Consider the following 11,139-nt stretch of genomic DNA (forward strand, 5'->3'; position numbering starts at 1 on the left):
ACGCGGGGGGGGGGGGGGCCCGGAGCGACACCCAGAGCTTCTGTGGCAGTGGAAAAAACCTCCCCCGTTGCCCTTGGGGACCAGGGGGCTGGGGTGAGGCTGCAGAAAAATGTCAGCAATTCCTGTCATTTCCCGAGGTCTGGCTGGTGGGAAGCAGCAAGAGATGCCAACTGTACCCTCCCACCAGAGCCAGGGCTGCTGTGTCCCCCAGGACATCCCCATCCATAAGCCAAAGAAGCTCTTGCCCATGTTTTGCAGCCAGGGGGGGTCTGAGGGTCACCAGAGCCAGGAGCAGCACTGGCTTGCACTGCTTTTCATTCCCAGCCTTACTGTTGCAAGCCTGGATGTTAAAATCCAGGAAAAAATAAAATAAACACTAAAAAAGTCCCCGGGTGGGAGCGGAAAGCAACAGCTGTCCTCTTTCACAGATCCAAAGGGGTGCTACATGAGCACTTGGCTATGCTGAGAGGCTGCTGGAGGCGGGAGGTGTTTGTGCCTCTCCTTTCTCCATGGGCAGTGAGGGATTTTGGCCGCTGGTTTATGGCAAGTGTTTAAAAGCAGAGCTTTGGAGGGTTTGCTGGAAAAGCTCAGGCTGCAGTGCCTGGAGCCCTGGGGCGATGTAGAACCTGCACAGCTCAGGGAGAGGGGCGATGGCTGGTCCTGCCTCAGTTTCCCCTTCTGGGAAGTGGCCCAATTTCAGCTCTATTGCTTAGAAATGCATCATAGCAATGATTTCTCCTTCTCCCAGTAAGGGAAGCAGGGGCTTGGGCTTTCTGACCTGTTTAAGGGGCAGCATGGCTCTATATGGTAGCTGATTAAGGGGCGATAAGAGTGGATGGCATCCCCAGAGTAACTCTTCCCTTCGGAAGGCTGTGTTGCATTGATACTGCAGCCCCTCCATTTCCCTCCTCTGCACCAAAGCGGCTTGTCCCACGCAGTTTGGCCCCTAATTCACTCTGAAAAGGATCTCTCTGCAGCAGGGTCCGTATTCCTGGAGCACAGGCAGATAAACAAGTTGCTGTTGACTTCCACCGACCCACCTGGGCTGGCTTGGTGGGGAAGGATGGCCTTTTCCTTGCTCCCTCCTGTTGGTGGTATCGTAGTGTCCTCTGCTGGGCACAGCTGAAACTGGACACGACATGACGGTTGTCCAGTCCCGGTCCCCTAAGGGCCCTCTCTCCTCCTTATTTTTCTGGTAAGCCAAGGGAAAATAAAGAGCAGGACAAACTAGTCAAGGCTAAGGAGAGCAAAAGGAAAAGGAGAGGAGGAGGAGGATACCTGATTTCTGCTGCTGTTTTACTTCAGCTTTGTTAGAGATCTTTCTGAAATGAAAGCCATGGGATGGGCATTTTGCATCCTCCCTCTCTCTTAGCTCCTTTCCTCCACCTACACAAGAGGTTTTGAGTTGAACAAAAAAAAAAACAAAACCCAAACAGCTGCAGCTGGGATTTTTTTTTAAATTCTGTTCATCTGATCTGAAATTAAGGGGGTTTTCTCTTGTCCATGTAGAGAAAGTCACTGGATTGATCCAGAGCCTGTTTGCAGCAGGGTATTCAGACAACATCTCCATAAGGACGTTTTAAAGTGCTTTTTGCATCAGACAGCTGCTGGAAGCCAGCCCCATGCTCAGAGATGACTGAAACCACTGCGGTTGGTAGTGCGATGGGCACTGCGAGGTCTTGCTGGGTCTCATTTCCAGAGGCGCTGCGTACCGTTGCACAGATGCACTGCTGTCACCTGGCTCCAGCCAGGACTGTGGGGACAGCCAGAGCTGTCACTTCAGGAACGTGTGGACCTGCAAAAGCTGTATGTTAAAAGCAGGTCAGCTCTCATGCACCATGGGGGACTCCCTCTGTGTGTCCCAAGGAAGAGGTTTCCATCTGTTTACTGAGGGCAGAAGGTGGGGAGGGAAAGGCAGAGGATGAAAAGCAACAGTTGGCATCAGTCCTGGGCAGGTTGCAGGTGGCATGGATGCCCACAAGAATCGGGCACTGCAATGGGGACAGGCTCCAGAGCAGAGGGACTGTCTTCTGGAACTTAATGGCTTTCACTAAAGTACATGCTTTTTCAAACAGCAATAGAAAATAACAGCACCAGGTACTTAGCAGGATGCCTGCGCCGCCATAACGTACCAGGATGCCCCAGCCTGTTTTGAGCCCTGAATATTAACTTATGTTTAGGGTCTTTTCTGACTTTTTCTATCCGTAGTAGTGAGGATGTAACCCCTCAGCAAGGACCAAGTCACCAAGCAGTGAGACAGTAATGCTGAGAACTGGCTTTTGTGCAGAGGTGGCTTTCACACTGTGGGGCATTGAATCTTTTCCTTCTCCAGCTCCCTCTCCATGATCGAACAAGTGTCCAGCCCCATATCTCTCAAGTCAGAAAACATAAGAGCCATTATTGTTAGTATTGGGGATTTATTTATAGGGGTGGGGTTTGGGTCTTTATCTGAACATCACTTACAAAGAGGAAATCAGTTGGGTTTTAGAAACAATGCTTACAAAGGTCTCATCATCTAACACGTAAACTCCAGATACAGTACTCTGCCTGATGGGGAACTTGGGTGAAACACTAGTGGCTTTACAACCACTTCCCTGCCGAAACCTTGATTGAGTTCAGGGTATTGTAAACACACACAAAACCCATTTAAGATGTGCGTGTAGCTTGGCTTATGTGACATGTATTGTCAGTGTGTAACATTTGCCTCTTCTATAACAACAGCTATACAAAGATTTCAAAGTGCTTGATAAACCTGACAGTCTTACACTAGAGCAAATGGTTCTCCTAAAGCCCTTGAAGCAAAGTCTTATGAAATCCCTATATATCTCTCCACTGCATATAGAGATAAAAAAAAAAAATATCACCATGAGTCCTCTGTACACCAAGACGTGGAAGCCAGAAGCCTTGGACTAATATCCTTCCAAGTAACTGAAGTACTCCCATACAAATTATTTTTAACACCCGATTCTTAATTAAAGGCAAAAATTGTTATCATCAGTGAAACAACCCCTCCTATGGTGCCAGTTTAAAGGAACACTATTATTTCTTGACAGAAAGTCAGCAATTATTTTAGTGAAATTTGAGATGTTCTTTGATCCTTCTGGTCTGGAGCGGAGGCCTTATGTCCTACCACTGGTTTCATCTGCTAGTGGGACTTTGATTTGGTTGGCTTTCTTGGTCTTCCCTTCTTACAGCAGCACCTGCGGCAGCAGAACAGGCAGCACTTCAGAGAAATGAAGAGGGAGAGGAGCACCACAGAGAGGAGGAAGGCGATGACGTCCAGGGAGTGGTACTGGATCCAGTTCAAGTCGTGAGCAGCAGGTCGCAGGTGTGGGGCCCCTTTGTGTCTCATTACAAACTCCACCCAGTGCACAGCCAGGTCCAGGGGGTGGATGGGTCTGTCGAGGTGAAGGTCAGAGAGACGCTTGATGTTCTCTTTGTACCTGCCAAGAAAGGATGTTCAGTGTTTTCAATGACTTGTGCTGCTGAGACTGAGTCCCTAGAAAACAAGGATGTTGTCTGACGGCCCACTGGGGGCTTCTCTGGTGGTGTTTCCCCAACACTACCACCTCATGAGGAGGATAATGGCAAAGTTATGGGCCCAGAAAAGTGCTGTTTTCAATGACAAAAAAAGAGGGAAAGGTATTAGAAAAGAAGAAAAAGAAAAAGCTTAGTTTGAGCTGTCAGCAAAATCTCTGGGGTGAAGGTATCTGGCTGAAATGTGAGACTGGGTGTAGAAAAGCTGTCCAGCTGAAGATCAAGATGCATTATTATTATTATTATTATTATTATTATTATTATTACTGTTGTTGTTATTATTATTCCTATAAGAAGAGTGGTTAGGAAACAATAGCAATAGGTGCCATTTTTCAGAAACATGTTGGGGAAGAGGATGCCAAGGACTCAGAGGCCCTAGTGACAACAGAGAATGGGAGCAGGGAAGAGGAGGGTATGTCTTAAAGCTCCCCTTCGCTGTGATGCCTTAAAACACCTTGGGCATGTTGACTGCAATACTATGATGTCTAGTGTGGTTCCCTGTACCGCTTCAGTGTATCCACACATATTCCTCCTGCTCTGTGCTGGAATTGTCCAGCATTGCTGAGCCAGGCAGCAGCTGACTGTGCTCATACAGCTCCTTATGAGCACTAGGGGGGGAAAAATGACTGGTCTGTAAAATAAATGAGTGATAATAGCTATGTTTAGTAAACCCTGCCAGCTGGGAGGTAATGCTTCCTGATGCAGTACAGCCTCTGGACTATACTGAGGCACTGCCACTTGTCTCCTTCCTCCTGCTGCTGTGCAGACAGCATCTCTGGGCAACCCCCATGCAAAGAAAATCAGCCAGGCAGCTGCGCCTTTCAACCTTTTCAGGATCCCCACTGACTCATGTGACCACTGATTTAGGGAACAAAAGCAGTTTGCCACATCTCCCTTCACTGATCGCCTTTTCTACCACATTGTGTCAAAGCCCTCGACATCACTGCCTGGTAAATTTGGCTTTAAGCAGGTGACACATCTTTTGTCAACTTGATTTCTTCCATTGCACTTATACCCCATATTCTCTGATACCTGCATCCTCTCACATCAGCCAGTTCTAGTCACCTAATGATTATAATCCCAGGCAGTGAGAAGGATGGCTCTGTTACAGGGACAGGATGAAGTTAACCCAGGGCAAGCATCAGCTTCTCGATGATGTAACTTTTATAAGAAGGCATATAAGAACAGATCAGTATTCTGTTAAGCTGGAAGCTAGAGTACTGGCGTTACAGAACAGTAAAAGCAGAAAGGCTGTGCTTCTATTACTGACTTTTTATCATTAATAACTGCTTTCAGGGCAGCGGAGATGTCCTTTGAAGTCATTTCGAGTATATTCAGTGTCAGTCCTGCTCCCCGTGACTCTATTCGCTTGGCGTTGTCCATCTGGTCTCCAAATAAAGGCATTAGTACCATTGGCACTGCATTGCATATGCCCTCATAAACACCGTGTGAGCCTCCATGGGTAATAAAGGCACGAGTCTTAGGGTGAGCTGTGGAGGAAAGAAAGACTTGCTTAACTATTTGATTTGTTAAGTCACAGTAACACATCTCTGGGGAAAAACTTGCACAAAAATGAAACTGGTAGGTATAAATCAAGAACTTCGGGCTGTCATGTGCATCATTACTTATGGACAGACTTAGGGCTGCAGAGAACAGGACATTACAGGCGATTGAATGAACCTTGGATTGTAGAGCTCTGTCTTGGTTTGGGTAATCTCTGGAAAGCCTTGGATAATCCTCCAAAGCTTCTCAGATTTTAGGATGAAATCAGAGCCAAGTGAGGTTAAAGAGGATGTTACCATTGCTTGCTTTTTTACCATGTCTTCCATTTGCTGGCTTTGCAGATCTCCCACAGCCAAGCCTTGTTGTCTAACCAACAAATGCACTCCTGGCAGTAGCACATACAATTTTGCCACTTGAAAAGCCTGACAACCTGTCTGGAAATGCTCACTCGGGGACCTTAAATTTTCTTTTCAGTCCAGTAGACAAAAACATGACAAAAACCCATGGCTGGGTGTTGAGACTGGTTAGTCAGAAATAAAGATCACCCACTTTTGACAGTAAGGGTAGTCAAGTGATGGAACACCTTTCCAAACAGTGTTGTTTCATAATTCGGCAATTTTGAAGTTGCAATCAGTTAAGTTTCTAAAAGACGAGCTCTGGTTCAAACAGCAAAGGCTGTAAGGAAGTCCTTGTGACCCACAGTGATACAGGGAGTCAGCACAGATGATGCTAATGGGGCCTTACAACAGCATTATCAGATTAAAAGAAACATGCTGGTATATCACTCAAGGTATCTCAGACCTACCTAGAAGATCATTCTGTGGCAGCCATTTGACAAGCTTTACGTTCTTCGGCAGGTTGGGGGGCACCTCTCCTGTGTATCGCCACAAAACCTTTCAAGAGAAGTAAACACAATGTCAGTTCTCAGCAACCAGCCTCTTGCTGCTCCTCAGTGGGTTTGAAAAGCACAGCTGAAAACATCTGTGGTGCACAAAACCTGTTTCGTCGTGCAGAGCAGCTGGGGTGATAGTTTCTTCTGGCATCAGGCAGTAGAAGAAAGAAGGGACCAAGCACACTGAAAGCCAAAGGTAATCATATACTGTATTTGAAAAGTCTTGAATTGCTATGCTGGAAGGGGAAAAGGGAAACCATACCGTTTGAGGGACTGATCCCAAGGCATCTGCAATTTCTGTGGCTTTCTTCATAGGAATCTCAGAGACCATGGAGCCCAGTGAGAAGACAACAATGCCGTGTTCTCCAGAGGCATTCACAATAGCTTCAAACTCCTGCCAACACAAAGCACATCCTTAGTCAAAGTCCCTTCCACATCATACACTGTAATTTCTGTCATGTTCCCACAAAACTAGCTGGAAAGGCAATAAAATGAACAGTCAACACAACAAAATTATGATCAGGAAAATTAGTTATCTATATGAAAATGAGTCCCAGGGGAAAAAGATGGGCACAGTGGGATGAACAAAGTTATGGAGGTGCGTGAGTGTTTGCAGAATTGAAGCCCGAACCAAGATTCAGTATGGACATGAGAAAAAATTTACTTTAAAACAGTCACATAGCAAAGCCTGCCTGCTCAAAGACATCAGTTTCTGTGCAGTAAAAAAGATGCTGTACCAATTACGGAGATCAATTCATCATCATACTTTTCCTGGCAACCAATCCCTAGGTGAATACATTGTGGTTTATTTTCACATTTATTGCAAGTCAGATGCTCTGGCTTTAGAGTTGATGCTCTTCTTTTCAAACCATGCAGCTGCAAGAGAGAATTAAGATTTTGAAAAATGTTCTGACAGCAGATAGTTCTAATTTCTAATATCTGGATTTACTGGGTCTGCTTTGAGTATGATAATACTGAACCGCTGCCAATTTTTTTTATCATCTGTTTTGTTTGTTTGATTTAAATAAAAGAAGGACTAGGAGATCTGTCACTGGAATCCAAGAACAAAAGGATTCCGATGAAGCATAAAAACAGCTGAAGGCTGGAGCAAAAATCCTGTGCCATAGAAAAATATTTGGTAAAGCCAGGGAAGGAAAGACAAAACTGGAGGGAATTGCTGCAGGCATCAGAGTTAAATGAGTGGAATAAAATTAATTAAATGTTCCCATAAGTCTGGCAATTGAGATGTTATCTCTAGGGTCTGAGGGGATAACCGAGATTGACCCTCTTAATTTATGCTCTGTTACGTATTTTTGAGGCTGATCAGAGTGCCATGGCCCTTCGCTTGGACTGGATCCCAAATGGAAGGCGCCATTGAAGGTTTGCTGATAGCTGCACCCTGAACAGCAGACCTGGTGCTCTCCTGGGGCAAACAAGGTGAAATGTAACTCTCATTTCAGGGCTTGGTTCTGTCTTACCAGATTTCTCTGAAGACACGTTCTCCATTAAGGCGTTGTAGATGTTTGGTTGGGAACTCAGGGCTCAGTTCTATATAAACTCACAACATCTGGGAACTGCAAAATCCTCCCCAAACTACAAATGTGCTTTTGGTACAAAATTCTTTGGCAGTTCCTGATGCAGTGGAACAGATATGGCTATTTCAGGGTGTATTTAGCCCTATTTATTTTCTGTGGGACTAGTCACATCAGTTTTACTCTGTTCTTTGAATGTTTTTGTGTGCCAAGGTCTGACTTTCTGCTCAGAAATGCCACTACCATTATGAAATTTTTGCAGCCCTGCTTTGGGAATAGGTGGGTTGTTTTACTAAAGTCTTTTTAATCAGCAGCTGCTTGTATCAGTGGGTGCTACACATGACCTTTATGAAATACCTGCAGTAGACACTCACTGAAAAACAGGAGAAAGCACTAAGAATTAGGAGGATTTTTTAGTGGAAAGTGACAGATATCCCATATTTAGGAAGGTTAGCATAGTTCAAGCAAAATACAGGTGCAGTTCAGATCTGGGACAGAGTATTTTACACAAAAGAAGCAGATCTCTTGCTGCTTCACTGAGTGGTGGGGATTTCATTCAGGTCTGCTACTGTCTGAAATTCCTGCAGAAATGGTCCTCTGCTCAAGGGCAGGGGACTAGGATGATGTGGCCTGCTGCATTACCCTAGCTAGCACCAAGTCTTGTAAACAGGTATACAAAACAAAATTACTGGAAATAGGCAGCCAGAAAATACTGGGGGAAAAGAACTGGAAAAGCCCAGCTTTGTATGCATGCTTGTCTGGGAATCTGGAGGTCTCCCACAAAGTAACATACTCCTTAATGCACAAGGGATGCAGAGGTGCAAAGTACTTTCCTAGCCACTTCCACCTCGCTCTTTCACCTGTTATTATTTGTTACTCCCCGGAGCTCCATCTCATGGTGAGAGCAAACAGTACAGCCATAGCTAAACTAGGGGAAAAAAGGTAACTAACCTGTGATAATGCTTTTTCCTGAGTGCAGCTTATGCCTCCGATCAAGACCATATTAGGCATTAGGGGCCTGGGGTACTCAAACACAAAGTCATATTTCATGAGCCAAATAGACGCGTGGCTGAACAGCTCAAGCACTGTTGCCTCTTGTTGGAGGAATTCTTTGATCAAACAATCATACGGTGAATAAAGCAAGCTGCAAGCCAGGGAACTGCTCAGGCTAGCTATGAGATTGCCCGTGCGCTGGAGGAACGCCATGCGGTCCGTGTAGCGAGTGAAGAACCTAGGAACGTAAGAAGGAGGATTTGGACAGAGGGTAGCGTGGAAGTCTAGGCTGCACGGCAGTCCCCGTACGAGGTACACAGAAGGTAGGGAGAGATGTTCGGCCACTATCTGTCCACATGGGAAAAAAGGATCCATAAAGACAGCATCAAATTTGCTTTCCTCAAGGTATTCGATCAGCTCTTTGTTAGACAGAAGACGTTTGCAGGAATCAAAGAACATGGTTGTAATATTTGCCATTTTTGAGAATTTTTCCATGAAGGGTTGAGGTGTGAAACTCCTATAGCCCAGCTTTTTAAATTCTGCCTCCACATACTCCTTGGTGTAAGACACTGAGTATGTTTTCATGGTGTAATGCACTGACGAATCTATCCGCAAATTTATCTCTGGCGCAACCACCGTGATTTCATGTCCCCTCTGTCTGAGCCGCTCCACAACTGGGTGCATGCTGAGCCAGTGGCTGCCATCGATAGGTACAACCAAAAGCTTTCCACCTTCAGAAAAGGTCCACAGGAGCAAGAAAAACACAGCCCAGGAGGCAAGAGAATTAAATCCTGGATTTGAAGAAGCCATTTTCCTTGTGCTGTCAGCAAAGTTTTAAACAGCCACAAAACTATCGCAGGGGACGGGGAGTGAATCGTGGGGTACTTTGCACTTCAATCTTAACTAAGGTAAAAGTGTTTAATTTTTAACAGACTGTATGTTTGTGGGCAGAAATGAGGGTAATTTTTAACTATGGGTAAAGGTTGGGTTTATCATCTGTGCACATGGTGAAGGCTTTAAGCAACTGGGCACTGCAAGGTAAAGTTGAATGCTTGAATTAACATTAGAGAATTCAAATGCTCGAGGGAGAGGTGTCAAGCAATTGGCCATGTGTCACACTGAAAGGCTGAACAGAGTTATGAATGGGAGGTAATACCTGACCAAGCAATCACTATCTTATTAAAATCTAGTTAATGATGAACTCCCTACCTCGAGTCTGCTCAGCTGATTGAACACAAAACTCGGAACAAAAGTCTGACCTTTGGATTACCTTGTGCTCTCAGAGTCTAAACAAGAAGCAATGATTGGCAGAGATTTGATATACAGTGGGCTGATAAAGTTTATCTCAGATTTGTTTCTATGTTGTACCAGTTATCAAAGTGAAAGCCCTGAGTCTACAGTAGTAAATGTGATGCAAGCTTAGCAATAACTTCTGCTGTTGCAACACCACTGCGGTCTGAAAAACAGAATAAACCACTGACATCTGTGCTATTTGCACAGCCCACTAGGGAGATTTAAACAAGCTAGGGAGGGAGGCTAGATAGTTACAATCCTGAAGGCTTCTTTTTTCTAATCATCCTCTTATATGCTATCTTACATTGCTTCTAACACAAATTCAAACACAAAAGAGCGCTCTCTACCATCTTTGATCGCATACCCCTAGTTTTGGGGTATTCATCCGTATTTATCAATCTCTATGGCACACTATAAGTGCCTCGGTATATACTCGATGGGGAGTAACAATGATGACAGAGCCAAACTTTTCTGGGTAGCAGTAAATAGTATAATCAGGGCCACAAATGGCAGTTTGAGAGATTTGGACTGAACATTTGGAAAAAGATTTTTACCTCTGAGGATTTGAAGGTTTGCCTGTATAACAGCATGGCTGACGTGATCTGATGTGGAAGACACTCCCACTCTAAGGACTTGTTTAGATATCCAAATCAGGTTGATTTGAATGGGATTTAAGTGCCTAATTATTCTTGAGAACCTGGGTTGAAGCTGCAGCAAATGATGCAATGGAAATCCAATGGGTAGACAGGTGAATGAAATAGGCGCCTATAAACAAAGCAATGTCCTTAGACAGGGAGAACATGCAAACGCAAATGAAAACTTTCAAGATAAACCTAGAAAAGCAGGTATCTGCAGTTTGTGCTTAAAAGAAGTGCCTGACAAAGCAGATGATATCATCTGCCACTAAGGCATATTTCATGGAAAGGGAAAAGGTGGATGCCAAAAGTTTGCAAGTTTACAAAAGCAAAATAAGATGACACCAAGCTGAGTGGTGTGGTCGACACGCCAGAGGGACGGGATGCCATCCAGAGGGACCTGGACAAGCTTGAGAAGTGGGCCCGTGTGAACCTCATGAGATTTAACAAGGCCAAGTACAGGGTCCTGCACCTGGGTCGGGGCAACCCCCAGTATCAATACAGGCTGGGGGATGAAGGGGTTGAGGGCAGCCCTGCCGAGAAGGACTTGGGGGTACTGGTAGATGAAAAGCTGGACATGAGCCAGCAATGTGTGCTGGCAGCCCAGAAGACCAATCGTATGCTGGGCTGCATCAAAAGAAGCGTGGCCAGCAGGTCGAGGGAGGTGATTCTGCCCCTCTACTCTGCTCTGGTGAGACCCCACCTGGAGTACTGCGTCCAGCTCTGGAGCCCTCAGCATAAGAAAGACACAGAC

The 11,139-nt window shown here is 45.4% G+C and overlaps 1 protein-coding gene across 1 annotated transcript in view; it reads right to left on the bottom strand.

The window, feature by feature from the left end:
* Positions 1-2,411: 2,411 nt before the first annotated feature.
* Positions 2,412-11,139, bottom strand: part of LOC103901058 (UDP-glucuronosyltransferase 1-8) — a 36,755-nt gene continuing 28,027 nt past the window's right edge. Inside the window, exons 2-5 of the mRNA XM_019472708.1 lie at positions 6,195-6,326; positions 5,846-5,933; positions 4,808-5,027; positions 2,412-3,443 (exon numbers count right to left, since the gene is read on the bottom strand). Of these exons, the coding sequence (XP_019328253.1) occupies positions 3,146-3,443; positions 4,808-5,027; positions 5,846-5,933; positions 6,195-6,326 (738 nt within the window). The 3' untranslated portion in view covers positions 2,412-3,145. The remainder of the gene's footprint in view (positions 3,444-4,807; positions 5,028-5,845; positions 5,934-6,194; positions 6,327-11,139) is intronic.

Source organism: Aptenodytes forsteri, unplaced genomic scaffold, assembly GCF_000699145.1.
Source record: "Aptenodytes forsteri isolate BGI_AS27 unplaced genomic scaffold, ASM69914v1 Scaffold443, whole genome shotgun sequence".
In the NCBI taxonomy this organism is placed as follows: Eukaryota; Metazoa; Chordata; class Aves; order Sphenisciformes; family Spheniscidae; genus Aptenodytes; species Aptenodytes forsteri.